Genomic DNA, 27888 nt, shown 5'->3' with positions numbered 1-27888 from the left:
GCAAAACATCGAATGGCTTATTTGCTACGTGTGGCTTACTTGACCAAATATAAGTTTCGTAACGAGTAGGTTGTTACGAGTATACTGATATAAGTAGGACACGTAACATCCAAACATTGAGAAAAAACAATACCGGAGTTGTCTGGTCGTTACTAGTACCACAGCCACACCTATTTTTACACTTTATCTATCTAAACCTAACCGTAACCTTATGCATAACCCTATTCTTAAATGAAGACCAAAAAGCAAATTGTTACGATATAGCCAAATTTGACTTTGTGGCCGTGGTAACATTGGAAACCGTTGTGTCTGTTGTTCACACGCTTATCTGCCCTCTCATTGGCGCGAATGGTCCAACCTGATCTTGCCTCCTCCACAACTGCCTTTTATGTTATGAAGATTTATTTTCATTGTTAGAACGGCCATTAGAGTATCTGGTCAATATGCAACGTAATGGATAATCTGTGATGAAACGCTGATGCATTGAAACACTGGACGAGGCCCCCTCGTAAACCGGATGGTGTTACACTTTAAAGTTGAGCATTTCCTGTTGCTACATTTGTTATTCCCTAAAATGGCGAATTTAGCAGCTGCTGTTGTTGCTGCAGCTGGCAGAGATCCCGCTGTTGACCGTTCATTGCGCTCTGTCTTTGGTAAATGTATTGATGGGGGAATACTAGTTGATTCAAAAGTGTATGTCGAAGAATACGTTTGTACTCACAGCTAGCGAGCTGGATAGCTTACAAACCGCGCTAGACATAGCACAGCAGCAGATAGCTAACTAACTAATGTGTGCAGGATTTGTATCAAACGTATTTTTATAGATAGCAAGTATGCCTCACGTTAGTTAGCCAAAATATTCCTCTGTCAGTATCACAGACGTACGTGACAAGTTAGCTAAGTGTATACCTGTGTTAACAAGGTTTATAGTTAACTGGCTAGTTTGCTAAAAGTGTCAGAATTACCATCACATATTGCTACTAGCAACAAGTGGTTCAGCCATAGACAACAGTAACGTTAACTAAGAACTCTGCCGCTCATGTCTTTTGCATGTTGTTGTTTAGGATTCTTGTGTTCTGTAAGTTTTTCCACAACTCAGTCAAGTTGCTGTCTTAAACTCTTAACTCAATTTAACAGTGGGAAACATTCCATATGAGGCCACAGAGGAGCAACTGAAAGACATTTTTTCAGAAGTCGGGCTTGTTGTCAGCTTTAGGTACGTAGTAAGCAGTCTTAAGGCAACGTTCACCGTTTCACCTGCCTAAAACAATTGCTGCTGTGCACTTGGCTATTCAAGTGATTACATGCTAATATGGTTTTTTGGTTACCTTTTGAAAATTGTTTTGTAACCCTACACCATTTTTCAGGTTAGTGTATGATAGGGAGACAGGCAAGCCAAAAGGATATGGCTTCTGTGAGTATCAAGACCAGGAGACGGCCCTCAGTGCCATGCGGAACCTGAACGGAAGAGAGTTCAGCGGCCGAGCTCTCCGTGTCGACAATGCTGCTAGTGAGAAGAATAAAGAAGAGCTCAAGAGTAAGTATGCACTGCAGTGCACTATTAACCACAATGGAAAGTATGCACTGCAGTGCACTATTAATCACAATGGAAAGTATGCACTGCAGTGCACTATTAACCACAATGGAAAGTGCATTCACTATTAACCACAATGGAAAGTATGCACTGCAGTGCACTATTAACCACAATGGAAAGTATGCACTGCAGTGCACTATTAACCACAATGGAAAGTATGTACTGCAATGCACTATTAACCACATTGATTAGGTTTACATGCACAGCAATAATTCGATATTAACCTGATTATGGCAGTAGGCAGATTATGCAATAGTCATGTAAACACCTTGGTCTGTTTATCTTAAACCCTGTTTTCTGAGCGATCTTTTGAATTATTAGGACATGTAAACACCTTAATTGGCGTTACAGCGGTGTATTCGATCTGCGCATGTGCTAGCACCAGCTGAGCGAGCCTCCCTCTTTATCTAGAGTGAAGTGAGTTCTAAACAACTGAATATGCTTCTTAGAAGTAGCTCTCACATACAAACGTTATATACCCGAACTCAGAATAAAATATGCTTCTGAGAAATAACATGGTTGCTGTCTTAGAAAATGTATTTTGATTGGCGATGTTCTGCATTTATCAGAGTGCCATCAGGTGTCCATGTAAACAGGATTCTTAGGGAAATTGTTCTTCTTCCAAAGCAGTACACCATTTTAATTGAACTATATTGAACAAAAATATAAACGCAACATGCCACATTTTCAAAGATTTTACAGGGTTTTACAGATAAAAGGAAATCAGTCAATTTAAATATATTCATTAGACCATAATCCATGGATTTCACGTAACTGGGAATACAGATCTGTTGGTCACAGATACCTATATAAAAAAAAATAGTGGCGTGGATCAGAAAACCAGTGTGAACACCATTTGCCTCATGCAGTGCGACGCATCTCCTTCGCGTAGAGTTGCCTGTGGAATGTTGTCCCACTCGTTTTCAATGGCTGTGCGAGTTAATGAATATTGGCAGGAACTGGAACACGTTGTCGATCCAGAGCATCCCAAACATGCTCAATGGGTTATATGTCTGGTGAATATGCAAGCTATGGAAGAACTAACATTTTCAGCTTCCAGAAATTGTGTACAGATCCTTGCGACATGGGGCATTTTCAGCATTTTTATGCTGAAACATGAGGTGATGGCGGCGGATGAATGGCACGACAATGAGCCTCGACTTTTCACGGTATCTCTGTGCATTCAAATTGCCCTTCGGTAAAATGCAATTGTGTTCGTTGTCCGTAGCTTCGCCATACATGCAATGTTACCGAACAAAATTGGGGCACTGAGCAAAGTTTAGGTCTTGTGAGCAGAAACTTGAACATTGTGAGAATTTTGTGCAACTACACTGAGGATGTACCCTTACAGTTTTAGACAGTAGCCAATAGACTATTTGAGCATAGTGTAGGCCTACCAACAAAACCAATGGCAAAAATCCCATAACATTTTCACATGGAAATAGCTTTTGATTTATATGATATAGCATACAGTAGACTTTGGTGTTCAATGCAAGCCTACATTGCATGAGACTTTTTTACAACTTTTTATATTATGAAGGGCTTGACATTAATTCATAATTTTTTTACTTGGTCTGTAACATCATGGGCCAAATAGGTGACTGTACATTGTATTGTTGTATGATGCAAGAAACCACTTTCAAAATACAATTTATTATTATTACCATATAGAGAATTAGACAATGTATGCTACCCCTCTGCTTATTGGGATATTTGCATTTCAAGCATGTCTCGAAATACAGCACTGCCCCTTTAAGACATAAGCTTTTTACCTGACTGGCTTTTCAAAGACAGCTTGAAAGGTAGCCTACATGTTTTGTGCTCTTGTAGGAAGCCTTAACTCCCCATTTCTGACCAATACTTATCAATAACTGGGGTAATAACTCACTAGCTAGCAAAGAATATCAACAAATGTGAACACAGCTCTGCACTCCGCTCTGATAAGCGCATTCACTCGCGGGTCATTGAAAGCCCGCTCGTGGGCTACCCACACCAGTCCACGCCAATAGAATTCTACTCCATTGAGCTACTACAAAACCAGACTATCTTGCAAAGTAAAATTTGTTTTGTTGCATTGAAAAGGGTCTGTAATAATGTTGACTCGACCACATAAAAAAATGTTGATCTATATAGTGCAAACTAATGGGGCGAACCAAGTTAAGTTCAATCTCTTGTCTCTGCGCTGCATGGCATTTCACCTGTGCGGCAGTTCTGGAGTAAGTGTGCGGCCACACGCGCGCAGCTTAGAGGGAACATTGCATACACGTGGCGGTTGTGAGGGCGGTTGGACCTACTGTCTAATTCTCTAAAACAGCTTTGGAGATGGCTTATGGTAGAGAAATTAATATTCAATTCTCTGGCAATGGCTCTGGAGGACATTCCTGCAGTCAGCATGCCAATTGCCTACTCCCTCAACTTGAGACATCTGTAGCATTGTGTTATGACATAACCGCACATTTTAGTGGCCTTTTATTGTCCCCAGCACAAGGTGCACCTGTGCAATGATCATGCTGTTTTAATCAGCTTCTTGATATGCCACACCTGTCAGGTGGATGGATTATCTTGGCAAAGGAGAAATGCTCACTAACAGGGATTTAAACAAATTTGTGCACATTATTTGAGAAATAAGCTTTTTGTGCATATGGAACATTTCTGGAATCTTTTATACCAGCTCATGAAACATGGAACAAACACATTGTCTATATTTTTTGCGTTTATATTTTTGTTCAGTGGATTATTAATCTGACTATCCACAATTGCATTAGTGTGTGCATGCAACTGTACTCAATGTAAAGTATGCACCGCAGTGCACTATTAATGGCAATGGAAAGTATGCAGAGGTGCGTGGGACTGATTTATTCATCCTGCCCGCACCCGCAGCTTTTGATACCACGCCCGCTGGCTTTATGTCCGACTCCCACCCGCTACCGCAAGAACTGGTCCCTAACCCAACCGCAGTCTCACAATGTTATTTTAAGAGTAAGTGACACAACTGACTTGCCAGCCATGCTCCCAGGAATATTTCACCCTATATTCAATATCAAAATGAGCAAAAATAAATTATGGAATGGGTTAAATTTGGAGATTCTCACATGGCCTATTTTATAAGGCTATGGGTATTACTAGGCTATATCAGCCAATAGGCTAGATGTAGTTTGAAGAGAGCAGAGTTGGAGAGACTTGCACTTTCTCTTGAGCTACATTTTTTTTGTTTACAAATCCAAATCAAGTTGTATTTGTCACATGTGCCAAATACAACAGGTGTAGACTTTACCGTGAAATGCTTACTTACGAGCCCTTTCCCAAGAATGCCAATTACAAAAAAATAAAAGTAATTCACGAAATAAAGGAAAGGGTAACACAATATAACAACAATGAGGCTATATACAAGTACCGAGTCAATGTGCGGGGGTAATATGTACATGTAGGTAGGTGTAAAAGTGACTAGGCAATCAGGATATATAATAAACAGAGTAGCAACAGCGTATGTGGTAGAGTCCAGTGAGTGTGCATAGAGCCAGGGCAAGTCAGTGCTAAAATAAAAAGGGGGTCAAAGCGAATGGTCCAGGTAGCCACTTGAGTGACTGTTCAGCAATCTCCATGGCTTTGGGTAGAAGCTGTACAGGATCCTTTTGGTCACAGACTTGGTGCTCCAGTACTGCTTACCATGCGGTAGCAGAGAGAACAGTCTGACTTCAGTGGCTGTTAGAACATTTTTAGGGCCATCCTGACACCGCCTGGTATCGAGGTCCTGGATGGCAGGGAGCTCGGGACTTAATGATGTACTGGGTTGTACACGCTATCCTCTGTAGTGCCTTGCGGTCGGATATCAAGCAGTTGCCATAGCAAGCGGTTATGCATCCAGTCAAGATGCTTTCATTGGTGCGGCTGTAGAACATTTTGAGAATCCGAGGGCCCATGACACATCTTTTCATCCTCCCGAGGGGTAAGTGGTACTGTCGTGCCCTCTTCACGACTGTTGGTGTGTTTGGACCATGAATAGGTCCTTAGTGATGTGGACACAGGAACTTGAAGCTCTCGCTCCACTACCATGATGTGAATTGGGGGCCTGCTCAGCCCCCCCCCCCCCCCCCCCCGTTGTCCATGATCAGCTCCTTTGTCTTGCTGACGTTGAGGGAGGAGGTTGTTGTTCTGGCACCACACTGCCAGGTCTCTGACCACCTCCCTATAGGCTGTCTCGTCGTCGGTGATCATGCCTACCGCTGCGGTATCGTCTGCAAACTTAATGATGGTGTTAGATTCATGCGCGTCCACACAGTCGTGGGTGAACAGGGAATACAGCAGGTGCCTTACCACGCATCCCTGAGGGGCCCCCGTGTTGAGGGTAGCGTACCTTTTTAGGAGTGGGATGATTTTCAGATGGAGACAAATGTGGGTGATCAATATTTATTTATAGGCAATGTAGTAAACTATAGCCTAATCATATTTAGGAAGTACATTTCCTTGGAAAGAACTGCCACTTGGTTCTCCGCCCATGTATAGGCTATAGCCTACTCTACTTAATAGAGACCACACGCGCACCTGATCTCGCAGGTATGGCTACTGAACTTGAAACAGCAAGAATGATGAGAGCAGACAATTGACCTTTGTCTTGAGCTACATTTTGCATATAGGACATAGCCTACCTTTTTTAGGAGGACGATCTGGAGGCAGAGACAAATGAGTCATCGATATTTATTTAAAATGAAAAGGCGCAACACTCGCTCACCATGGTAGCCTGTGTGTGTTGCACCTTTTCACTGGTTCTAAAATTATTTGATTGCACTTCAACTCATGTTGGTTGGGCGCCCTCCACTTATTTCCATTCATCAATATTTATTTACAGTCACTAACCATGTTTCCATCCAACCATTTTCATGCGGATGAATTACCTGATGCATGTAAAAAGTCACGACCGGGCTGATGAACAATTACAATTTTATAAATGCCGACATTTTATAATTGGTTCGACATAGTGGATCTTTGTGTCTGTAAAAGGTATTATTATTATTATTATTATTATTATATTTTTAACTTGGCAAGGCGGTTAAGAACAAATTCTTATTTACAGTGATTGCCTACTCTGGCCAAACCCGGACGATGCTGTGTCAATTATTCGCCGCCCTATGGGACTCCCAATCACGACCGGATATGATACAGCCTTGATACGAACCAGGGACTGTAGTGACGCCTCTTGCACTGAGATGCAGTGCCTTAGACCGCTGCGCCACTCGGGAGCCCCAAATTATGTGAGAAATGGCGGTGGAATAACATATCGAAGTAAACTTGGAGTCACGCGATGATATGTTGTGTGGTTCTCTAAAGTCCCCACAAGGATAGTAAAACAAGAAAATTCTCCCTTGTGGGACATTTCCCACATCCCCATTAGGACAAAGGCTTTTTTAAGCTGAGGGGTTAGATTTCTGAAAATACATTTTAGGTCCCCCACGAGGATAGAAGATAATGTGTGTGTGTGTGTGTGTGTGTGTGTGTGTGTGAGAGAGAATGAGCGTCTCTTTACCTGGTGGTCCCAACGGTCCCTGGCAAGGGCCCAGGTCCTCCACCTATGGGGCTCCGTTCATGTGCATGCCCCGCTGACGACCACACACACCAAACAGACATTAGGACAGGGAACAGCACACATGCATCATGTAACAATTATTAAATGTACAGTACCAGTCAAAAGTTGACCACTACTCATTCAAATGATTTTTTTTCTTTTTTAATTGAAGACATAAACTGTGCAACAACACATATGGAATCATGTAGTAACCAAAAAAGTGTTAAACAAATATTATATTTGAGAAGTAGCCACCCTTTGGTTACATGATTCCATATGTGTTATTTCATCGTTTCTACAATGTAGAAAATAGTAAAAATAAAGAAACCCTTGAATGAGTGTGTCCAAACTTTTGACTGGTACTGTAAGTATTCAGACACTTTGCTATGAGACTTTGAAATTGAGCTCAGGTGCATCCTGTTTCCATTGATCATCCTTGATGTTTCTACAACTTGATTGGAGTCCACCTGTAGTAAATTCTATTGATTGGACATGATTTGGAAAGGCATACACCTGTCTATTCAAGGTCCCACAGTTGACCGTGCATGTCAGAGCAAAAACCAAGCCATGAGGTCGAAGGATATCAAATAAAATTTTATTGGTCACATACACGTGTTTAGAGAAGCATTTCGCTACACTTGCAATAACGTGCTTCTAGTTCTGACAGTGCAGCAATATTTAACAAGTAATATCTAACAATTTCACAAATATCTAATGCACACATCTAAGTAATGGAATTAAGAATATATATAAATATATGGATGAGCAATGTCAGAGCAGCATAGACTAAGACACAGTATATACATATGAGAAGAGAAATGCAAGATACAGTTGCAGTTGGAAGTTTTCATACACCGTAGCCAAATATATTTAAACAAAATTTTTCACAATTCCTGACATTTAATCCAAGTAAAAATTCCCTGTCTTAGGTCAGTTAGAATCACCATTTTATTTTAATAATGTCAAATGTCAGAATAATAGTAGTGATTTATTTCAGCTTTTATTTCTTTCATCAAATTCCCAGTGGGTCAGAAGTTTACATACACTCAATTAGTATTTGGTAGCATTGCCTTTAAATGGTTTAACTTGGGTCAAACGTTTCAGGTAGCCTTTCACAAGCTTCCCACAATAAGTTGGGTGAATTTTGGCCCTTTCCTCTGACAGAGCTGGTGTAACTGAGTCAGGTTTGTAGGCATCCTTGCCCGCACATGCTTTTTCAGTTCTCAAATGTTCTATAGGATTGAGGTCAGGGCTTTGTGATGGCCACTCCAATACCTTGATTTTGTTGTCCTTAAGCAATTTTGCCACAACTTTGGAATTATGCTTGGGGTCATTGTCCATTTGGAAGACTCATTTGCGACCAAGCTTTAACTTCCTGGCTGATGTCTGAGATGTTGCTTCAATATATCCACCTAATTTTCCCACCTCATGATGTTATCTATTTTGTGAAGTGCACCAGTCCCTCCTGCGGCAAAGCACCCCCACAACATGATGCTGCCACCCCCGTGCTTCACAGTTGGGATGGTGTTCTTCGGCTTGCAAGCCTCCCCCTTTTTCCTCCAAATATTACGACGCTCATTATGGCCAAACAGTTTTATTTTTGTTTCATCAGACCAGAGGACATTTCTCCAAAAAGTTCGATCTTTGTCACCATGTGCAGTTGCCAACTGGAGTCTGGCTTTTTTATGGCGGTTTTGGAGCAGTGGCTTCTTCCTTGCTGAGCGACCTTTCAGGTTATGTCAATATAGGACTAATTTTACTGTGGATATAGATACATTTGTGCCTGTTTCCTCCAGCATCTCCACAAGGTCCTTTGCTGTTGTTTTGGGGTTGATTTGCACTTTTCGCACCGAAGTACGTTCATCTCCAGGAGACAGAACGCGTCTCCTTCCTCAGCGGTATGATGGCTGCGTGATCCCATGGTGTTTATACTTGCGTACTATTGTTTGTACAAATGAATATTGTACCTTCAGGCGTTTGGAAATTGCTCCCAAGGATGAACCAGACTTGTGGAGGTCTACAATTTCTTTTCTGAGGTCTTGGCTGATTGCTTGATATCATGGGAAAATCAAAAGAAAAACAGAGGCAGTGAGTTAGAAGGTAGGCCTTGAAATACGTCCACAGGTACACCTCCAATTGACTCAAATTGTCAATTAGCCTATCAGAAGCTTCTAAAGCCATGTCATCATTTTCTGGAATTTTCCAAGCTGTTTAGAGGCACAGTCAACTTAGTGTAGGTAAACTTCTGACCCACTGGAATTGTGATAGTGAAATAATCTGTCTGTAAACAATTGTTGGAAAAATTACTTGTGTCATGCACAAAGTATGTCCTAACCGACTTGCCAAAAATTTAGTTTGTTAACAAAATTGTGGAGTGGTTGAAAAACACATTTTAATGACTTCAAACTAAGTGTATGTAAACTTCCGAATTAAACTGTATGTAAACATTATTAAAGTGTTACATTTCTTAGTGGCATTATTAAAGTGTTATTAAACATTATTAAAGTGTTACATTTCTTAAAGTGGCCAATGATTTCAAGTCTGTATGTAGACAGCAGCCTCTCTGTGCTCGTGCCTCTCGGTCCCAGCTTTGATGCACCTGTACTCGCCTTCTGGATGACAGCTGGGTGAGCAGGCAGTGGCTCGGGTGGTTGTTGTCCTTGATGATCTTTTTGGCCTTCCTGTGACATCGGGTGCTGTAGGTGTCCTGGAGGGCATGTAGCTTGCCCCCGGTGATGCGTTTTGCAATCCGCACCACCCTCTGGAGAGACCTGCAGTTGTGGGCGGTGCAGTTGCTGTACCAGGCGGTGATACTGCCCGACAGGATGCTCTCAATTGTGCATCTGTATAGGTTTGAGGGTTTTAGGTGACAAGCCAAATTTCTTCAGCCTCCTGAGGTTGTAGAGGCGCTGTTGCAATTTGGGTGGACCATTTCAGATCGTCAGTGATGTGTACACCGAGGAATTTGAAGCTTTCCACCTTCTCCACTGCTGTCCCATCGATGTGGATAGGGGGTGCTCCCTCTGCTGTTTCCTGAAGTCCACAATCATCTCCTTTGTTTTGTTGACGTTGAGTGAGAGGTTATTTTCCTGACACCACACTCCCAGAGCCTCTCGCCTCTTCCCTGTAGGCTGTCTCGTTGTTGGTAACCAAGCCTACTACTGTTGGCGTCTGCAAACTTGATGATTGAGTGGAGGCGTGCATGGCTGCGCAGTCATGGGTGAACAGGGAGTACAGGAGGGGGCTTAGCATGCACCCTTGTGGGGCCCCAGTGTTGAGGATCAGCGACGTGAAGGTGTTGTTTCCTACCTTCACCACCTGGGGGTGGCCTGTCAGGAAGTCCAGGACCCAATTGCACAGGGCGGGGTTCAGACCCAGGGCCTCGAGCTTAATGATGAGCTTGGAGGGCACTAGGGTGTTGAATGCTGAGCTGTAGTCAATGAACAGCGTTCTTACATGGGTATTCCTCTTGTCCAGATGGGATTGTACAATGTGATGGCGATTGCATTGTCTGTGGACCTATTGGGGAGGTAAGCAAATTGAAGTGGGTCTAGGGTGACAGGTAAGGTGGAGGTGATATGATCCTTAACTAGCCTCTAAAAGCACTTCATGATGACAGAATTGAGTGCTACGGGGCGATAGTCATTTAGTTCAGTTACCTTTGTTCCTGTACCCAAGAAAGCAATGGTGGCCATCTTGAAGCATGTGGGGACAGCAGCCTGGGATATGGAGAGATTGAATATGTCTGTAAACATACTATCCAGCTGGTCTGTGCATGCTCTAAGGATGCGGCTAGGGATGCAGTCTGGGCCAGCAGCCTTGCGAGGGTTAACACGTTTAAATGTCTCTTACTCACGTCGGCTACGGAGATGAAGAGCCCACAGTCCTTGGTAGCTGGACGTGTCGGTTGCACTGTTATCCTCAAAGCGGGCAAAGAACGTGTTTAGCTAGTCAGGAAGCAAGGCGTCGTTTTCTACAACGTGGCTGGTTTTCCTTTTGTAGTCCGTGATTGTCTGTAGACCCTGCCACATACATCTCGTGTCCTAAGCCTTTGAATTGCTACTCCACTTTCTCTATACTGACATTTCGCTTGATTGATTGCCTTGCGGATGGGAATGACTACTGCGTTTGTTCTGCTGTATTCTCAGTCACCTTGCCGTGGTTAAATGCGGTGGTTCGCAGTTTCAGTTTTGCGCGAATGCTGCCTTCTCTCCACGGTTTCTGGTTAGGGTAGGTTTTAAGTCAGTGGGTACAACATCCCCTATACACTTCTTCATGAAATCAGTAACTGTCTCTATTCTCGGAAACTACCCGGAACATATCCCAGTCCTCGTGATCAAAACAATCTTGAAGCGTGGATTTCGATTGGTCAGACCAGCGTTGAATAGTCCTTAGCACTGGTACATCCTGTTTGAGTTTCTGCCTATAGGAAGGGAGGAGGAGAAATGGAGTCGTGGTCAGATTTGCCGAAAGGAGGGCGGGGGAAGGCCTTGTATGCATCCCAGAAGTTGGAGTAGCAATGGTCAAGGTGTTTTTCCAGCGTGAGTACTACAGTCGATATGCTGATAGAATTTAGGTAGCCGTTTCCTAATTTTCTTAAAATCCCCAGGTACAATAAATGCAGCCTCAGTATATATGGTTTGCATAAAGTCCAGTGAAGTTCGAGGGCCGTCATGGTATCAGCTTGAGGGGGTATAATACACGGCTGTGACAATAACCGAAGAGAATTCGATTGGCATTTGATTGTGAGGTATTCTTGGTCGGGTGAACAAAAGGACTTGAGTTCCTTTATGTAATAACAATTATACCATGAGTCGTTAATCATGAAACATACACCCCCGCCTTCTTCCTGGAGGCATGTTCATTCCTGTCGGCGCGTTCAACTGAGAATCCAGATGGCTAGACTGACTCCGACAGAATATCCCGAGAGAGCCATGTTTCCGTGAAACGAGGTATGTTACAATCCCTGATGTCTCTCTGGAAGAAACCATTGCCTGATCTCATCAACTTTGTTATCCATGGACTGAACATTGGCGAGTAATATACTCTGAAGTGGTGGGTGGTGTGCGCTCCTCCTAAGTCTGACTAGAAGACTGCTCTGAATTCCTCTTCTCCACCAGCGTTGTTTTGGGTTGGCCTCTGGAATCAGTTCAATTGCCCTGGATGGCACAAACAAATGATCCGCTTCGGGAAAGTCGCATTCCTGGTCGTAATGCTGGTAGTGTTGGTGAGCTACCGCCGCTCTGATATGCAATAGTTCTTCCCGGCTGTATGTAATAACACAACATTTTCTGGGCTAACAATGTAAGAAACAATACATAAAAACAACAAAATACTGCAAAGTTTGCTAAGAACGAGAAGCGAGATGGACCCCTCTATCTGCGCCGTCATGAGTTCTGAGATTGTCCTTAGAGCACCGAGACAGGATTGTGTCGAGGCTTCCAAGAGCTGGCTGCCCGGCCAAACTGAGCAATTAGGGAGAAGGGCCTTGGTCAGGGAGGTGACAAGGACCCGATGGTCACTCTGACAGAGCTTCAGAGTTCTTCTGTGGAGATTGTTCTCCTTCTTGAAGATTCTCCCATCTCTGCAGCACTTCCCTACGGTGAAGCATGGTGGTGGCAGCATCATGCTGTGGGGATGTTTTTCAGCAGCAGGGACTGGGAGAATATTCAAGGAAAAGATGAACGGAGCAAAGTACAGAGATCCTTGATAAAAACCTGCTTCAGAGCGCTCAGAACCTCATACTGGGGCGAAGGTTCACCTTCCAACAGGACAATGACCCTAAGCACACAGCCAAGACAACACGAGTGGCTTCGGGACAAGTCTCAATGTCCTTAAGTGACCCAGCCAGAGCCCGGACTTGAACCCGATCAAACATCTCTGGAGAGACCTGAAAATAGCTGTGAGGCGACGTTCCCCATCCAACCTGACAGAGCTTGAGAGGATCTGCAGAGAAGAATGGGAGACACTCCCCAAATACAGGTGTGCCAAACTTGTAGTGTCATACCCAAGAAGACTCGGATGTAATCGCTGCGAAAGGTGCTTCAACAAAGTACTGAGTAAAGGGTCTGAATACTTATGTAAATGTGACATTTCAGTTTATTTTTTTAATACATTTACAAAAATGTCTAAACCTGTTTTTGTTTGTCATGGGGTATTGTGTGTAGATTGAGGGGAGATACTATTTTAATCAATTTTAGAATAAGGCGGTAACATAAAATGTGCTAAAAGTCAAGGGTTCTGAATACTTTACGAATGTGCTGTATAATGCTACCGTTTTTGTTACAACCAGAGTTCCTGAGTGGCGCAAGGCACTGCATATCCGTGCAAGAGGCGTCACTACAGTCCCTGGTTCGTATCAAGACTATCACATCCGGCCGTGATTGAGAGTCCCATAGGGCTGCGTACAATTTGCCCAGCATCGGCCGGGGTAGGCCATCATTCTAAATAAGAATTTGTTCCTAACTGACTTGCCTAGTTACATTAAAACATTTAAAAAGAGTTGAAAATGCGATGGAAACACATTTAACTTGTTTTGTTTTTTTGTTTTTTTTAACAGCAAAAGTGTTTTTATGTGCACTACGTCATCATGCGCAGCCTTTTTATCCGCAAAAGGTATGTTTGATGGAAACATCTCTGGTGGGAAACCGTGGATATTGTTTTATGCAGATTTTAAAATATTCTCATGATGATCTGTCGCAAATTGGAGGGCAACCCAGCTATTGTAGGAAACTATAGTCAAATCATATTTAATTTCCTTGGAAAGTTAACTGCCACGTCAATCTCCGTCCATACATAGGCAGTCTACTCTATTTCATTGAAACTAAACATTCTAGGCGCACTTGATCTAGCACGCCCAACTAGGAGATGAGAGGTATGCTACTTAATTTGAAACAGTGAATTCTGAGTGTGTGAATAATGTGACATATGTGCTTTTAATACAATAGGTAGGCTAACGCATGCAAAGCAGATAGATGTCAGTTTCCAAATAATCTGCGGGACGACGACAATATATTTTCATCCCAAAGTTCTGTCTGACCGCCCGCTCCCAAGCGCAGCATAAAAAATGCAGACCGCACTGTTATGATCTCTGTCGGAACCCGCAGGTCTATTGGCCCGCTACACTGCAGTGCACGATTAACCACAATGGAACGTGTGCAGTGCACTATTCACCACAACAAACATCTGAAAAGGGGTTGGGACATGTTTTGCTGCTTCTCAATAATTGGTAGAGTGAAGCTTTCAACATAACTCCTGTTGTCTCCCCCAGGTTTGGGGACGGGGGCCCCTATCATTGAGTCTCCCTACGGGGACAACATAGTGCCAGATGAGGCTCCAGAGTCTATAAGCAGAGCTGTGGCCAGTCTGCCGCCAGAGCAGATGTTTGAGCTCATGAAACAGATGAAGGTGAGTTTTCTCTCTTTAGACTCCAGTTTCCTTGTTTTGAGATTGTATATCATCACATCCATTTATAGACAGTCACTTGTGGATAATCCAAAGACAAATTCATTGGAATCCCATTGTGTTGTAATTATCCCCTACAGCTGTGTGTGCAAAACAGTCCCCAGGAGGCCAGGAACATGCTGTTGCAGAACCCCCAGCTGGCCTTTGCCTTGCTCCAGGCCCAGGTGGTCATGAGGATCGTAGACCCTGAGATCGCCTTGGTGAGACCTGGTTACTCGCAACTTGGGTCAGTGCAAATGCACTCCAGTGATATGGGGTTAGGTGTCTTACTGACTTTAGAGCATAATGGTTAAGATTGTATTCTTCATAGACCTTGAGCATTAACTCATTCAGAGATATTGTTGCACATGTTGTTGTCAAGAGAATCGTCAACGTTTAACTTGGATGTTCCTCTGCTCGTTTGACCTCTGCTGTAGAAAATGCTTCACCGTCAAACCCCAGTGCAGCCATTGGTTCCCAACAGTCAAGCTGGACCAGTGCCAGTGGCCAACCAGCCTATTCCACCGCCCAATGCTCCAGTCTCCCAGTCACAGCCAATGGTGAATCCACTTTGGCAGACACATAACTAATCGTTTTAATAGCTAATCGTTTAATTTATTAGGATTTAGATCAACTTAAGACCATCTGTCAGTTTCCTACATCTGAGATCAACCTACACAATCTCTAACGCTAAATCTAGGATCTACAGTACCAGTCAAAAGTTTGGACACAACTACTCATTCCAGAGTTTTTCTTTATTTTTACTATGTTCTACATTGTGGAATAATAGTGAGGACATCAAAACTACGAAATAACACATGGAATCATGTGTTAAACAAATCAAAATCTATTTTAGATTCTTCAAAGTAGTCACCCTTTGCCTTGATGACAGCTTTGCACACTCTTGGCATTCTCTCAATCAGCTTCACCTGGAATGCTACTTTGAAGAATCTCAAATATAAAATATATTTTGATTTGTTTAACACTTTTTTATTGGTTACTACATGATTCCATATGTGTTATTTCATAGTTTTGATGTCTTCACTGTAGAATAACAATGTAGAAAATAGTACAAATAAAGTAACTCTGGAATGAGTAGGTGTTAACTTTTGACTGGTACTGTACATTATAATAATTGTTACATGTGTGCTGTTCCCCCGTCCTAATGTCTGGTTGTGTGTGGTCGTCAGCCGGGCATGCACATGAACGGAGCCCCCCAGATGATGCAGCCCCCTCCCATAGGTGGAGGACCTGGGCCCATGCCAGGGCAGGGACTGGTGGGACCACCAGGTAAAGAGACCCTTTCTGTCTCACATTCACATGTTTATGTTCTATCCTCGTGGGGACCTAAAATACATTTTCTTAAACCTAAACCTAACCCCTAAGCTTAAAATAGTTTTTGTCCTAATGGGGATGTGGGAAATGTCCCCACAATGGAGAATTTTCCTTGTTTTACTATCCATGTGGGGAATTTAGGTCCCCACAAGGATAGAAGAACCAACACACACACACACATACCCATAGACAGCCTCTCGGTATCCAAAAGTCAAAGGAGCACCCCTGTTGTGCTTCACCTTGCCATCTCACCCCAGGTGGGATACAGCCACCAATAGGAATGCCTCAGGGAGGTCCCGTTCCTATCGATAGGGGACAAGGTAATCTAACATGCCTGTGTCTCCAATGAAACTAATTTTAATGGCATTACAATCCATCCATTCCTAGCTAGGGCTTCAATTGAAGTATTTACCAGTTAAGTCTTCGCATTACCTGTTCATGTCTTCCTTTCCTCCTGTGCATGTCATTACTCTTTGTTGACACTTGGTGGCAGAGGAAACTAGTGGTTTATGTGCCTCAGGACTTGGGGCCAACTCAGGTGGCTGAGATCATAGCATTGCAATTAAATTAATAGATCAGACATGATTTTTATTTTGGATTAATTTATTTAACCTTTATTTAACTAGGCAAGTCAGTTAAGAACAAATTCTTATTTAAAATGACAGCCTACACCGGCCAAACCCGGACGACGCTGGGCCAATTGTGCGCCGCCCAATGGGACTCCCAATCACGGCCGGTTGTGATACAGCCTGGATTCGAAGGTGTCTCCCATGACGCCTTTAGGACTGAGATGCAGTGCCTTAGACCGCTGCTCCACTCGGGAGCTTGATGATTGTCCAACTATGTAAAGATTAGCGAGACTATTTTCTGGGGGTGATGCTTAAGTACATTTCTATCTGCAATATATATCTATATATATATGTACATTTTAACCACTAAATGCACCTCTGCCACCTCATCCACTTCAGCCATCCATGTCAGTAGTGCTGCTTTTTGTGTGTGTGTTCTGAGCTCCTGCTATGAAGTCTGTAGGCTTCTCTGTCAGTGTGGCATGCGATGGGTGCACTCCTATGTGTTGCTGCTTTGCTCTCTGAGTTGTCTTCTGTTTTTTTGTTTTTTTACTTAATGCTGGCTCAGGAAACCTCCAGCACTCTCCCGTAGGATCGTCTGGGCAAGCTGCTATCGAGCGGCCTCAAGGTATCACTTACACCCTAACCCCAGGCTCTGGCCTGTCTCCCCCAAACTCCATCCAAGCCAACAGGGCTGTTTATAGGCTGGCTCATGAGCGCATACATAATTTTTTAATATATTTTAATTTCAGGTGGTGGATCAGCTTTAATATTGCGGATAGATTGTTGCTTCCATTAATGTAATTGTCTGCATCATTTCCAATCCCCCCATATATTTTTTGGGTAAAGTATGTATGTATGTATGTTAGGGCTGGGCAGTATACCGTATTTTACGATATACCGGTATTGATTCATGGACCGATTTGGGTTTTTACCTCACCTTCTATAACGGTATTTGAATGTTTGGTTTGTTAAATGTGATACGGCGTGTTTAACGTTCATTTTTATAGTTTGCTACTTGAGTCCTCTCACTCTCTCAATGCCGCTTTCCACACAGACCTAGCCCTGCCCCCTGTCACTCAAGGAGCGCATTTGTTGTTCCTTGACCACAAGACACTTGTATTCAGTCTGCATGGTCAATGCAACAATGTTGTTTTCACTTTGCTTCTTCATATATTCTTCCAGTAGCATTCTATAATTACACTATTAGTTTGTGTTGCTTACATCTGCTAGTTTTTCTTAGCAAGTTGGGCCTAAATCTTGTTAGCTGCTAATCGCTAGGTAGCTAGATAATGTACTGAGTTAGAGCAAACATAATTAGTTATACAGCCTGATAATACCAGTGACAGTGTACACCTAAATCAGCATGCTGTTTGTGCAACAGTACCTTCTAAATCAAAGAGAAATACAAGAAGCATTAATAGGTTAGCTACTTGAAGTAGCTAAGAGAGAACAGACAATGTAGGCAAAGATTATAGGGTCCCCTAGGAAACAATTATCAACACTTTGGTTCCTATCACTAATTGCTCCCTGGCATTTTCATTTGTTTTCATGTCAAACAACACTATTCAAAGTGCCCACTATCATATTCTAACTATAGAATTAGAATAGTCATTCTATTTCCATGATTCCAACATTTCACCCAAGTGTTTAGCTCTAAATCATAAGTCAAATCGCTATTGCAACATTTGGTTCAAAATAAGGTTTAGATTGTTTTCCCGTATCGTGCAGCCCAACATGGCAGTGTGGAAATTCTCAAATGTGTGCATGAAATGTATGACAATTCAACCCAAAATAATTGTTGCATTTAACATTTTCTAAAACAATAAGAATGGAGAAAGACCCATTGAAATCACTTAGAATGTATGTGTTGACACCCTGAGGTCATGCACTACTTATAAAGCAAATTTAGACATTTTATAATTTTAAAAACAAAATACTGTCAAATACCGTTTTCAAATAACCGAAAGTGAGCAGTTGTAATCTGAATAAAGGGGAAAAAGGCCATTCTTGAACATGGGTGAGACAGTCTTAACCATTTCGGATTTCTCTATTAAATTACTAAGTATAACTTTTGTATGACTGATGCCTTTAGTGAGAGGGCTAATGCTTTAATATTTCATTTCTGCCCTCCGAATTCATATTCGTTATATAAATAGGCCCTTTTAATTTTGTCTGGCTTGCCATTCCAAATAAAAGTGAATCTTTTTTTTTGTTCATATCATTTAAAAAGCAGGTCACTAGGTGTAGGCAAAACCATAAGCAAATAGGTAAACTGTTATATGACTAAAGAGTTAATTGGGGAATTTTCCACAAATAGACAGGTATTTTCCTTTCAATGGTAGCAAGATCTTATCTATTTTTGCCAACTTTCTATTAAATGTTATTGGAGTGAGATCATTTCTTTCTTTCAGGATATGTATACCGAGTATGTCCACATCACCGTCAGACCATTTCATTGGTAAACTACACAGTAATGTAAAAGTAGCATTTTTTTTTTTATTGGTCCAATATGTAATATAGTGCACTTATCATAATGTGGTTTTAATCCAGAGGTTAGAAAAACTATCTAGAGCCTCTTGAGGCTGTGGAGGGATTCTAATTGTGGTTTTAAAAGAAAACATGAATCATCAGCGTACGGATTTCTAATCCCTTAATATTATTGTTGGCTCTAATTTTAACAGCTAACATTTCAATGGCAATAATAAATAGATATGCGGATAATGGACAACCTTGTTTTACTCCTCTTGACAGTTTAAAACTTTCTGAGATGTAGCCATTATTTACTATTTTACACCTAGGGTTACTATACATAACTTTAACCCATTTTATAAGAGATTCTCAGAAATGTGAAATATTCCAGGCATTTATATATAAACTTCAGTCGTACTTTATCAAAAGCCTTTTCAAAGTCCGCTATGAATACCAGGCCAGGTTTTCTATTGTTTCCAGTACTTCTCTTGTATTATCTCCAATGTATCGTCCATGTAAAAAACCTGTCTGATTAGGATGAAAAATATCTGACAAAACCTTTTTTTTATTTTTATTCTATGCTCCAAGCATTTAGCTAGAATTTTTGCATCACAACACTGAAGTGTAAGAGGCCTCCAATTTATTATTTTTTTTTAATGGACTGGATCTTATTTACACACACACACACACCCCCCACTTGGATCCTGTTTCAGTAATAATGAAATCCAACCTTCTTGTTGCGTATCCTATAATCTGTTTATATAGGAGTGCTTAAAACATGCTGATATTGGTCCTCTGAGTGTATATATACAAACAAAAAGTTTGGTATACTTCCACTGGTATGCCATCCAGCCCTGGAGTTTTCCCGGACATAAAGGCTTTAATTGCATCAAGAAGTTCCTCCTCTGCAATTTGGTCTTCACATGAGTCTTTCTGTACAGATGTTAATTTTACGTTATTAATAGGGGAAAAATCCATACAATTAGCTCCGGTTAGTGGAGATGGAGGAGACTGAAATGAAAACATATTCTTAAAGTACTTTACTTACTCTTTTCAAAATATTGTTCGGTGAATCATGCGTGACTCCATTTGTAACAAGTTTCAATAACATTTTTTTGGTAGCATTTCTATGTTGAAGATTGGAAAAAAAAAAAATTGGTGCATTTTTTTTCACCACCCATATTCCATCCATTTCGCTTTATATATATAATATATTACACATGCTCTTTCGTGAACAAGTCCCTCCATTTCTTTTTGTTTTTCCTGTAACTTATTTGTGCCTCTATGGTAGTTTTTTTTATTGATATCTTACTGTACTTCAGTCCTTCAGTTGCCTTTGTTAATATGGACTCTCTTGACCATGAGAGCATAAATTATGTCCTGTTACAATAAATCAATTTTGGTCATTTAGAAATGTATTATTAATCTGACTGGTCATGCAGGATTGCATACAGGGAAGTGCGGGTGTTTACTTCAGGCTAAAAATACCCATTGCCCTAAAACCCTATCATGTCATAGAGGAGTGTGGTGCAACTGCAAATATGAATAATAGTCCCAAGATACAAGTGTGATGAGTGATTTGATTGATTGCCAAAGGCAGCCCGCATGAACAAATAACCTCAATTGTAATCACCTGTTAGAAAATTCCATGACGAGGAATGGGATTAATACATTTATTGTAGCACAAATCTATTTTGTAGACTAATGCTGTTTTTGCAATTTCATGATAACACCCATGGCCTTTTTTCATGTCACTAACACATGCCTCTTCTATTGACGTGACCGGTCCAACAATACCAGACGTTCAAGACGCAAGTAGGCAAACGACTTGAAAACAGAACATTTTCAAAGATATGCCGTGCTCCTTTTGTATAAAACTCCCGCTTTGGTACTTCCTTGTTGTTTTTACCTCGGTCCTCTCCCTGTCTGTGGTGTGATGGTGAGCTGTGTCATTACTGTGTTGTGGTTAGTGTGTCTGTCTGTGTGACCTATGGGAGTCATTGTGAAATTAAATCACCATGGTCTGATGAGTGACATGACCATAGAATTAGAACTGTAGTTCTTTGGATGCATTACGGTGTAGTGAGTGATGTTGTGTTCTGTGATAGGTGGTGTCCCCCCGACATGTCTATAGCTGACTGATGTATACCCCCCTCAGGACCAGGTGGTATCCCCCCCAGAGGCCTGCTTGGCGACGGCCCCAACGACCCCCGAGGAGGAACCTTGCTCTCAGTCACAGGAGAGGTCATCGAACCCAGGTGAAACAGGAGCTGTCGTTGTTAGTGTAGTTTTACCGTCATTGAGTTAATCAATTGTATTCTTATATCACCTTTTTGAATGTCTGTGAACGACTGGCTTATTCTGTGTTCTCTTTGTGTCCAGTCGTGGAGGAGGCTTCATTGGCGCCCCCCCACCACACCAGGGGCCCCCCATGCACATGACCCAGATGGTTGGCGGGCCTCCTCCGGACATGAGGCCGCCTCACGACATGAGAGGACCCCCCATGGGTGAACCGAGAGGCATGATGGGAGAGCCCCGGGGACCCCCCATGGGTGAACCGAGAGGCATGATGGGAGAGCCCCGGGGACCCCCCATGGGTGAACCCAGAGGCATGATGGGAGAGCCCCGGGGACCCCCCATGATGGAGCCCAGGGGACCCCCCATGGAGACAAGAGGTAACCACATCACATTATTAACATCAAGTCCAATTAAGTCTCTTTTATTAGCAGACATTTTATAAGAAGCATTATTGCCATAATTTAGAACTGTGTGGAAAACAGGTGGAAAAGCTCCTGTGCTTAGACTAGTTGGATCAGATCTGTAATGAGTAATCACGTGAGGAATGGCTGTTTCTAAAGGTCGTGACCCCAGAGCGGTGGACACCCGTGGACCAGTGTCAGGCCAGAGGGTTCCCATGGCCCAAGGAATGCAGGGTCCCCCCCCTCACTCCATGAATCCTAATGCCCCTCCAACTGCCAGACCGGTACTGCCTACCTACAGCAAATGTCTTCACTACATTAGGTCTTCTTGTCAATGAAAACAGTTCTAATAACAGTTTTTTTTCAGGGTCCTGGTGTACCACAGTCCGGAGGTAGCTTCAGCCCAGGGCAAAGCCAGGTGACCTCACAGGACCATGAGAAGGTGGGTTTGTCATGTCACCATTGTGTCACGATTAACTTTCAGTTTCACCTTAAAATGCCTGGCTAGTACTAGAAGATATTGGCTCAGATTAGTGTTGGCTGTCTAGAGAAACTGGAGCATCTGGTGCCTTCAGAAAGTATTCACATCTATTGACTTTTTCCACATTTTGTGTTAAAGTGGGATTGGAATCTATTTAATTGTGATTTATTTTGGTCAATGATCTGCACAAAATACCCTAATGTCAAAGTGGAAGAAAAATACAAACATTTGTAAAAAAATAAAAATAAACACTGTCTTGATTACATAAGTATTCAACCCCCTGAGTCAATGCATGTTAGAATTGGCAGTGATTACAACTGTGTCTCGAAGAGCTTTGCACACCTGGATTGTGCAACATTTGTCCATTTTATTATTTAAAAAATCCTTCAAGCTCTGTCAAATTGGTTGTTGATCATTGCTAAACAACCGTTTTCAGGTCTTGCCATAGACTTTCATGTCGATTTAAGTAAAAACGGCCACTCAGGAACATTCACGGTCTTCTTTGTAAGCAACTCCAGTGTAGATTTGGCCCTGTGCTTTAGGTTTTTGTTCTTCTGAAAGGTAAATTCGTTGCCTAGTGTCTGTTGGAAAGCAGACTGAACCAGGAGTTCCTCTAGAATTTTGCCTGTACTTAGCTCCATTCTGTCTTTATTTTTTTATCCTAAAAAGCTCCTCAGTCCTTAACGATTACAATCATGCCCATAACATGATGCAGCCACCACTATGCTTGAAAGTATGGAGAGTGGTACTCGGTCATGTTGTATTGGATTTGCCTCAAACATAACACTTTGTATTCAGGACAAAAAGGTAATTGCTTTGCTACATTTTTTGCGGTATTACTTTAGTGCCTTGTTCAAACAATGCATGTTTAGGAAAATGTTATTCTGTACAGGCTTGCTTCCTTTTCACTCTGTTCAGCAGGTTCGTATTGTGGCATACATAACCTTTGGAAAGTATTCAGACCCTTTTACTTTTTCAACATTTTGTTACGTTACAGCCTTATTCTAAAAGGGATAGAAGTCCTCAGAAATCTACACACACAACCCCATAATGACAAAGTGAAAACAGGTTTTTAGAATGTCTGCCAATTTTATACAAATTAAACCAATGCCTTATTTAAATAACCATTCAGACCCTTTGCTATGAGACTTGAAATTGAGCTCAGGTGCATCTTGGTTTCCATTGATCATTCTTGAGATGTTTCTACAACTTGATTGGACATGATTTGGAAAGGCACACACCTGTCTATATGAGGTCTCACAATTGACGGTACAAGTCAGAGGAAAAACCAAAACATGAGGTTGAAGGAACTGTCCCTGGAGCTCCGAGACAAGATTGTGTCAAGGCACAATGAAGATCCCCAAGAACACAGTGGCCTCGATCATTCTTAAATGGAAGAAGTTTGGAACCGCCAAGACTCTTCCTAGAGCTGGCCACCCGGCCAAACTGAGCAATCGGGGGAGAAGGGCCTTGGTCAGGGAGGTGACCAAGAACCCGATGGTCACTCTGACAGAGTTCCTCTGTGGAGATGGGAGAACCTTCCAGAAGGAGAACCATCTCTGCAGCACTTCCCTACGGTGAAGCATGGTTGTGGGGATGTTTGTCATCAGCAGGGACTGGGAGACTAGTCAGGATCGAGGCAAAGATTAAGTACAGAGATCCTTGATGACAACCTGCTCCAGAGTGCTCAGGACCTCCGGCTGGGGTGAAGGTTCACCTTCCAATAGGACAACCACCCTAAGCACACAGCCAAGACAACGCAGGACTGGCTTCGGGACAAGTCTCTGAATGTCCTTGAGTGGTCCAGCCAGAGCTCGGACTAGAACCCGCTCGATCATCTCTGGAGAGACCTGAAAATAGCTGTGCAGCAACGCTCCCCATCCAACCTGACAGCTTGAGAGGATCTGCAGAGAAGAATGGGAGAAACTTCCTAAATACAGGTGTGCCAAGCTTGTAGAGTCATACCCAAGAACACTCGATGCTGTAAATGCTGCCAAAGGTGCTTCAACAAAGTACTGATTTTTAAGGGTCTAAGTACTTATGTAAATGTCACATTTCAGTTTATTTTTAATACATTCGCAAAAATTTCTAAACCTGTTTTTGCTTTGTCATTATGGGGAAAAACAATTTAATCAACTTTAGAATAAGGCTGTAACATAATGTGGAAAAAGTCAAGGGGTGTGAATACTTTCCGAAGGCACGAACTACAATGTTGATCCATCCTCAGTTTTCTCCCATCACAGCCATTCAACTCTGAAACTGTTTTAAAGTCACCATTGGCCTCATGGTGAAATCCCTGAGCGGTTTTCTTCCTCTCCGGCAACTGAGTTAGTAAGGACGCCTGTATCTTTGCAGTGACTGGGTGTATTGATACACCATCCAAAGTGTAATAACTTCACCATGCTCAAAGGGATATTCAATGTCTGCTTTTTATTTTTTGTATTTTTTAACCCATCTACCAATAGGTGCCCTTTGCGAGGCATTGGAATACCTCCGTTCTTTGTGGTTGAATCTGTTTGAAATTTACTGCTCGACTGAAGGGACCTTTAAAATTATGTGTGGGGTACAGACATGAGGTAGTCATTCAAAAATAATGTTTAAACACTGTTGTATTCAGAGTCCATGCAACTTATTATGTGACTTGTAAAGCACATTTATACTCTTGAACTTATTTAGGCTTGCTATAACAAAGGGTTTGAATACTTATTGCCTCAAGACATTTCAGCTTTTCCACTTTTATTGATTTGTAAAAAAGAAACAATTCCACTTTGACATCATGGGTTGTTGTGTGTAGGCCAGTGACAAATCACAACTTTAACACAACAAAATGTGAAAAGTCAAGGGGTGTGAATACTTTCTGAAGGCACTGTACTGTGCAGCCGTCTTCATCGACCTGGCCAAGGCTTTCGACTCTGTCAATCACCACATTCTTATTGGCAGACTCAATAGCCTCTCAAATGACTGCCTCGCCTGGTTCACCAACTACTTCTCAGATAGTTCAGTGTGTCAAATCGGAGGGCCTGTTGTCTGGACCTCTGGCAGTCTCTATGGGGGTGCCACGGGGTTCAATTCTCGGGCTGACTTTTCTCTGTATATATCAATGTCGTCACTCTTGCTGCTGGTGATTCTCTGATCCACTTCTACGCAGATGACACCATTCTGTGTACATCTGGCCCTTCTTTGGACACTGTGCTAACAAACCTCCAAATGAGTTTCAACGCCATACAACACTCCTTCCGTGGCCTCCAACAGCTTTTAAATGCTAGTAAAACTAAGTGCATGCTCTTCAACCGATTGCTGCCCACACCTGCCCGCCTGTCCAGCACTGGTTAGACTATAAACTCTCCTTCCAGACTCACATTAAGCATCTCCAATCCAAAATTAAATCTAGAATCGGCTTCCTATTTCGCAACAAAGCATACTTCACTCATGCTGCCAAACATACCCTTGTAAAACTGACTATCCTACCGATCCTTGACTTTTGCGACGCCATTTACAAAATAGCTTCCAACACTCTACTCAGCAAACTGGATGCAGTCTATCACAGTGCCATCTGTTTTGTCACCAAAGCCCCATATACTACCCACCACTGCGACCTGTATGCTCTCGTTGGCTGGCCCTCACTACATATTCGTCACCAAACCCACTGGCTCCAGGTCATCTAAGTCTTTGCTAGGTAAAGCCCCGCATTATCTCAGCTCACTGGTCTCCATAGCAACACCCACCCGTAGCACACGCTCCAGCAGGTATATTTCACTGGTCATCCCCAAAGCCAACACCTCATTGGCCGCCTTTCCTTCCAGTTCTCTACTGCCAATGACTGGAACGAATTGCAAAAATCATTGAAGCTTGAGTCTTACCTCTCCCTCTCTAACTTTAAGCGTCAGCTGTCAGAGCAGCTTACCGATCACTGTACCTGTACACAGCCAATCTGTAAATGGCACACCCAACTACCTCATCCCCATATTATTACTTACCCTCTTACTCTTTTGCACCCCAGTATCTCTACTTGCACATTTATCATTAGTGTTAATGATAAATTGTAATTATTTCGCCTCTATGGCCTACATCCCTACTCTTCTACATTTGCACACACTGTACATAGATTTTTTTTTTTTATTGTGTTATTGACTGAACGTTTAACTCTTTTTGTTGCACAGCTTTGCTATATCTTGGCCAGGTCGCAGTTGTAATTGAGAACTTGTTCTCAACTGGCCTACCTGATTAAATAAAGGTGAAATAAAAAAGATGCTCAATGACAAGCTTAAACCCCAACTTTTAAATGAAAGGTCTGTCTGTCCTAACCTGTCAGCAGACTGGGAAGGAAGTTATTGAGGAATGGGATGAGAAGAGGATGACATCTCAAGCACTTGGGTTTGTGGAGACAACTTGGGGCTCAGTGCTTTCTTTGGCTACCTGAAGAGTAACGAGTCAGGGCAACAAAAGAACCAATGCATTAGCACTCAATGAAAAGCCATTTATTTCAATGCAATAACAACCAATGGAATACACTACATGACGTAGTTATTCAATGGAAAAATTTGAACGTGTAAACTATTTGGAAAGATCTGACTTTCCTTCTGTATCCAAATGCTGTGCTTTTGGAGGTATTTTGGTTTTAACATTACTGCCTGTCAATATCTGATCTGAGAGCAGTGTGGTTCACCAGTTTGTCTATTGTTTTCCAGGCTGCCTTGATCATGCAGGTGCTGCAGCTGACCCCAGAACAGATTGCCATGCTGCCCCCAGAGCAGAGGCAGAGCATCCTCATCCTCAAAGAGCAGATCCAGAAGACGGCCGGGGCGCCCTAAAGAACAACCAATTCCCTGTCCCCTATGTCGACGTCACCTCATCCTAATTTCAAACATTTTTAGATTTGTTTTGTATTATGTATTTTTTTAATGGAAGATTGAAGTGAGTGCTTGTGATTTGAAGAATGTCAGTTTATCTTCAAATGGCAACACTTCAACAGAAGTATTGCCGGATGTTATGGGTTTTCATATTGTCTATCAAAAATAGACGAGAACAATTTCAGTACTGTATTTTATTCAACGGGGATGTTGGTATGTACAGGAGAGGATTTAAAGTGTCATTGTAGATTAAAAAACTATTTGCTCATAAGAAAAAAGACATACAAATTAAGTAGGTTGAGGGGGTACACAGTGGAAGAGTCCTCACATTTACAAAATAATTCCAAGGAAAGTACATTTGTATACGTGACTCATTTGCTATAGAACAGATTCTGTGGCTTTGACTGGCAATGCCTCGCCCTCATTTAACACTTCAGTGCACCTGTGTCGTTTACAAGGAAATGGATATACAGTAGGGCTTTTGTATAAACATTGCTATCATTTCCTTGAAAGCGTGAAACTCAAAGGCCTCAGTGTCATGTTCAGATAGAAATGCTGTGAAGAGCCATGTTTGATTCCTTATTCTACACTGAATAAAACATGTTTGAGTTTAAATAAAAGATCCCAGAAATATTTCATATGCACAAAAAGCTTATTTCTCTCATTTTGTGAAGATTTCTGATTTGTCTCTGTATGTGCAAGGCTTGTCAGTTTTCTATAGAGGAAGCAGAATCCAAAAAGGTATTAAGGGCTGATATTCTACAGCATGTCAGGATCTGTCATGTTCAGATTCTTGTAAAAAATATATTCTCCCCCCCTCAATTTCTTGACATCCAATTGGTTATAGTCTTGTCCCATCACTGCAACTCCCCTACAGACTCAGGA

General features: G+C 42.2%; 1 protein-coding gene across 6 annotated transcripts; it reads left to right on the top strand.

The window, feature by feature from the left end:
* The first annotated feature begins 541 nt into the window (after window positions 1-541).
* Window positions 542-27618, top strand: cstf2 (cleavage stimulation factor, 3' pre-RNA, subunit 2). 6 transcript variants are annotated; one of them, XM_029731115.1, is made up of 15 exons: window positions 542-653; window positions 1138-1216; window positions 1368-1537; window positions 14425-14561; window positions 14699-14818; window positions 15035-15157; window positions 15788-15887; window positions 16190-16252; window positions 17070-17129; window positions 21132-21231; window positions 21356-21480; window positions 21526-21648; window positions 21832-21956; window positions 22040-22114; window positions 26842-27618. In XM_029731115.1, exons 1-15 carry the CDS (start codon window positions 575-577, stop codon window positions 26962-26964), a joined length of 1602 nt encoding a protein of 533 aa, XP_029586975.1. In that variant the 5' UTR covers window positions 542-574; the 3' UTR covers window positions 26965-27618. The 6 variants fall into 6 exon arrangements, with proteins under 6 accessions (XP_029586975.1, XP_029586970.1, XP_029586980.1 ...); XM_029731110.1 differs by having other exon boundaries at window positions 543-653; window positions 21356-21648; XM_029731132.1 differs by lacking the exons at window positions 542-653; window positions 1138-1216 and adding exons at window positions 13447-13584; window positions 13714-13769 and having other exon boundaries at window positions 1417-1537; window positions 21356-21648.
* The last annotated feature ends 270 nt before the right edge of the window (window positions 27619-27888 follow it).

The sequence above is a fragment of the Salmo trutta genome, chromosome 3 (assembly GCF_901001165.1).
Source record: "Salmo trutta chromosome 3, fSalTru1.1, whole genome shotgun sequence".
Classification (NCBI taxonomy): Eukaryota; Metazoa; Chordata; class Actinopteri; order Salmoniformes; family Salmonidae; genus Salmo; species Salmo trutta.
Note: the sequence above shows the minus strand (reverse complement) of the source record. Positions and strands in the feature narration are given on the sequence as shown.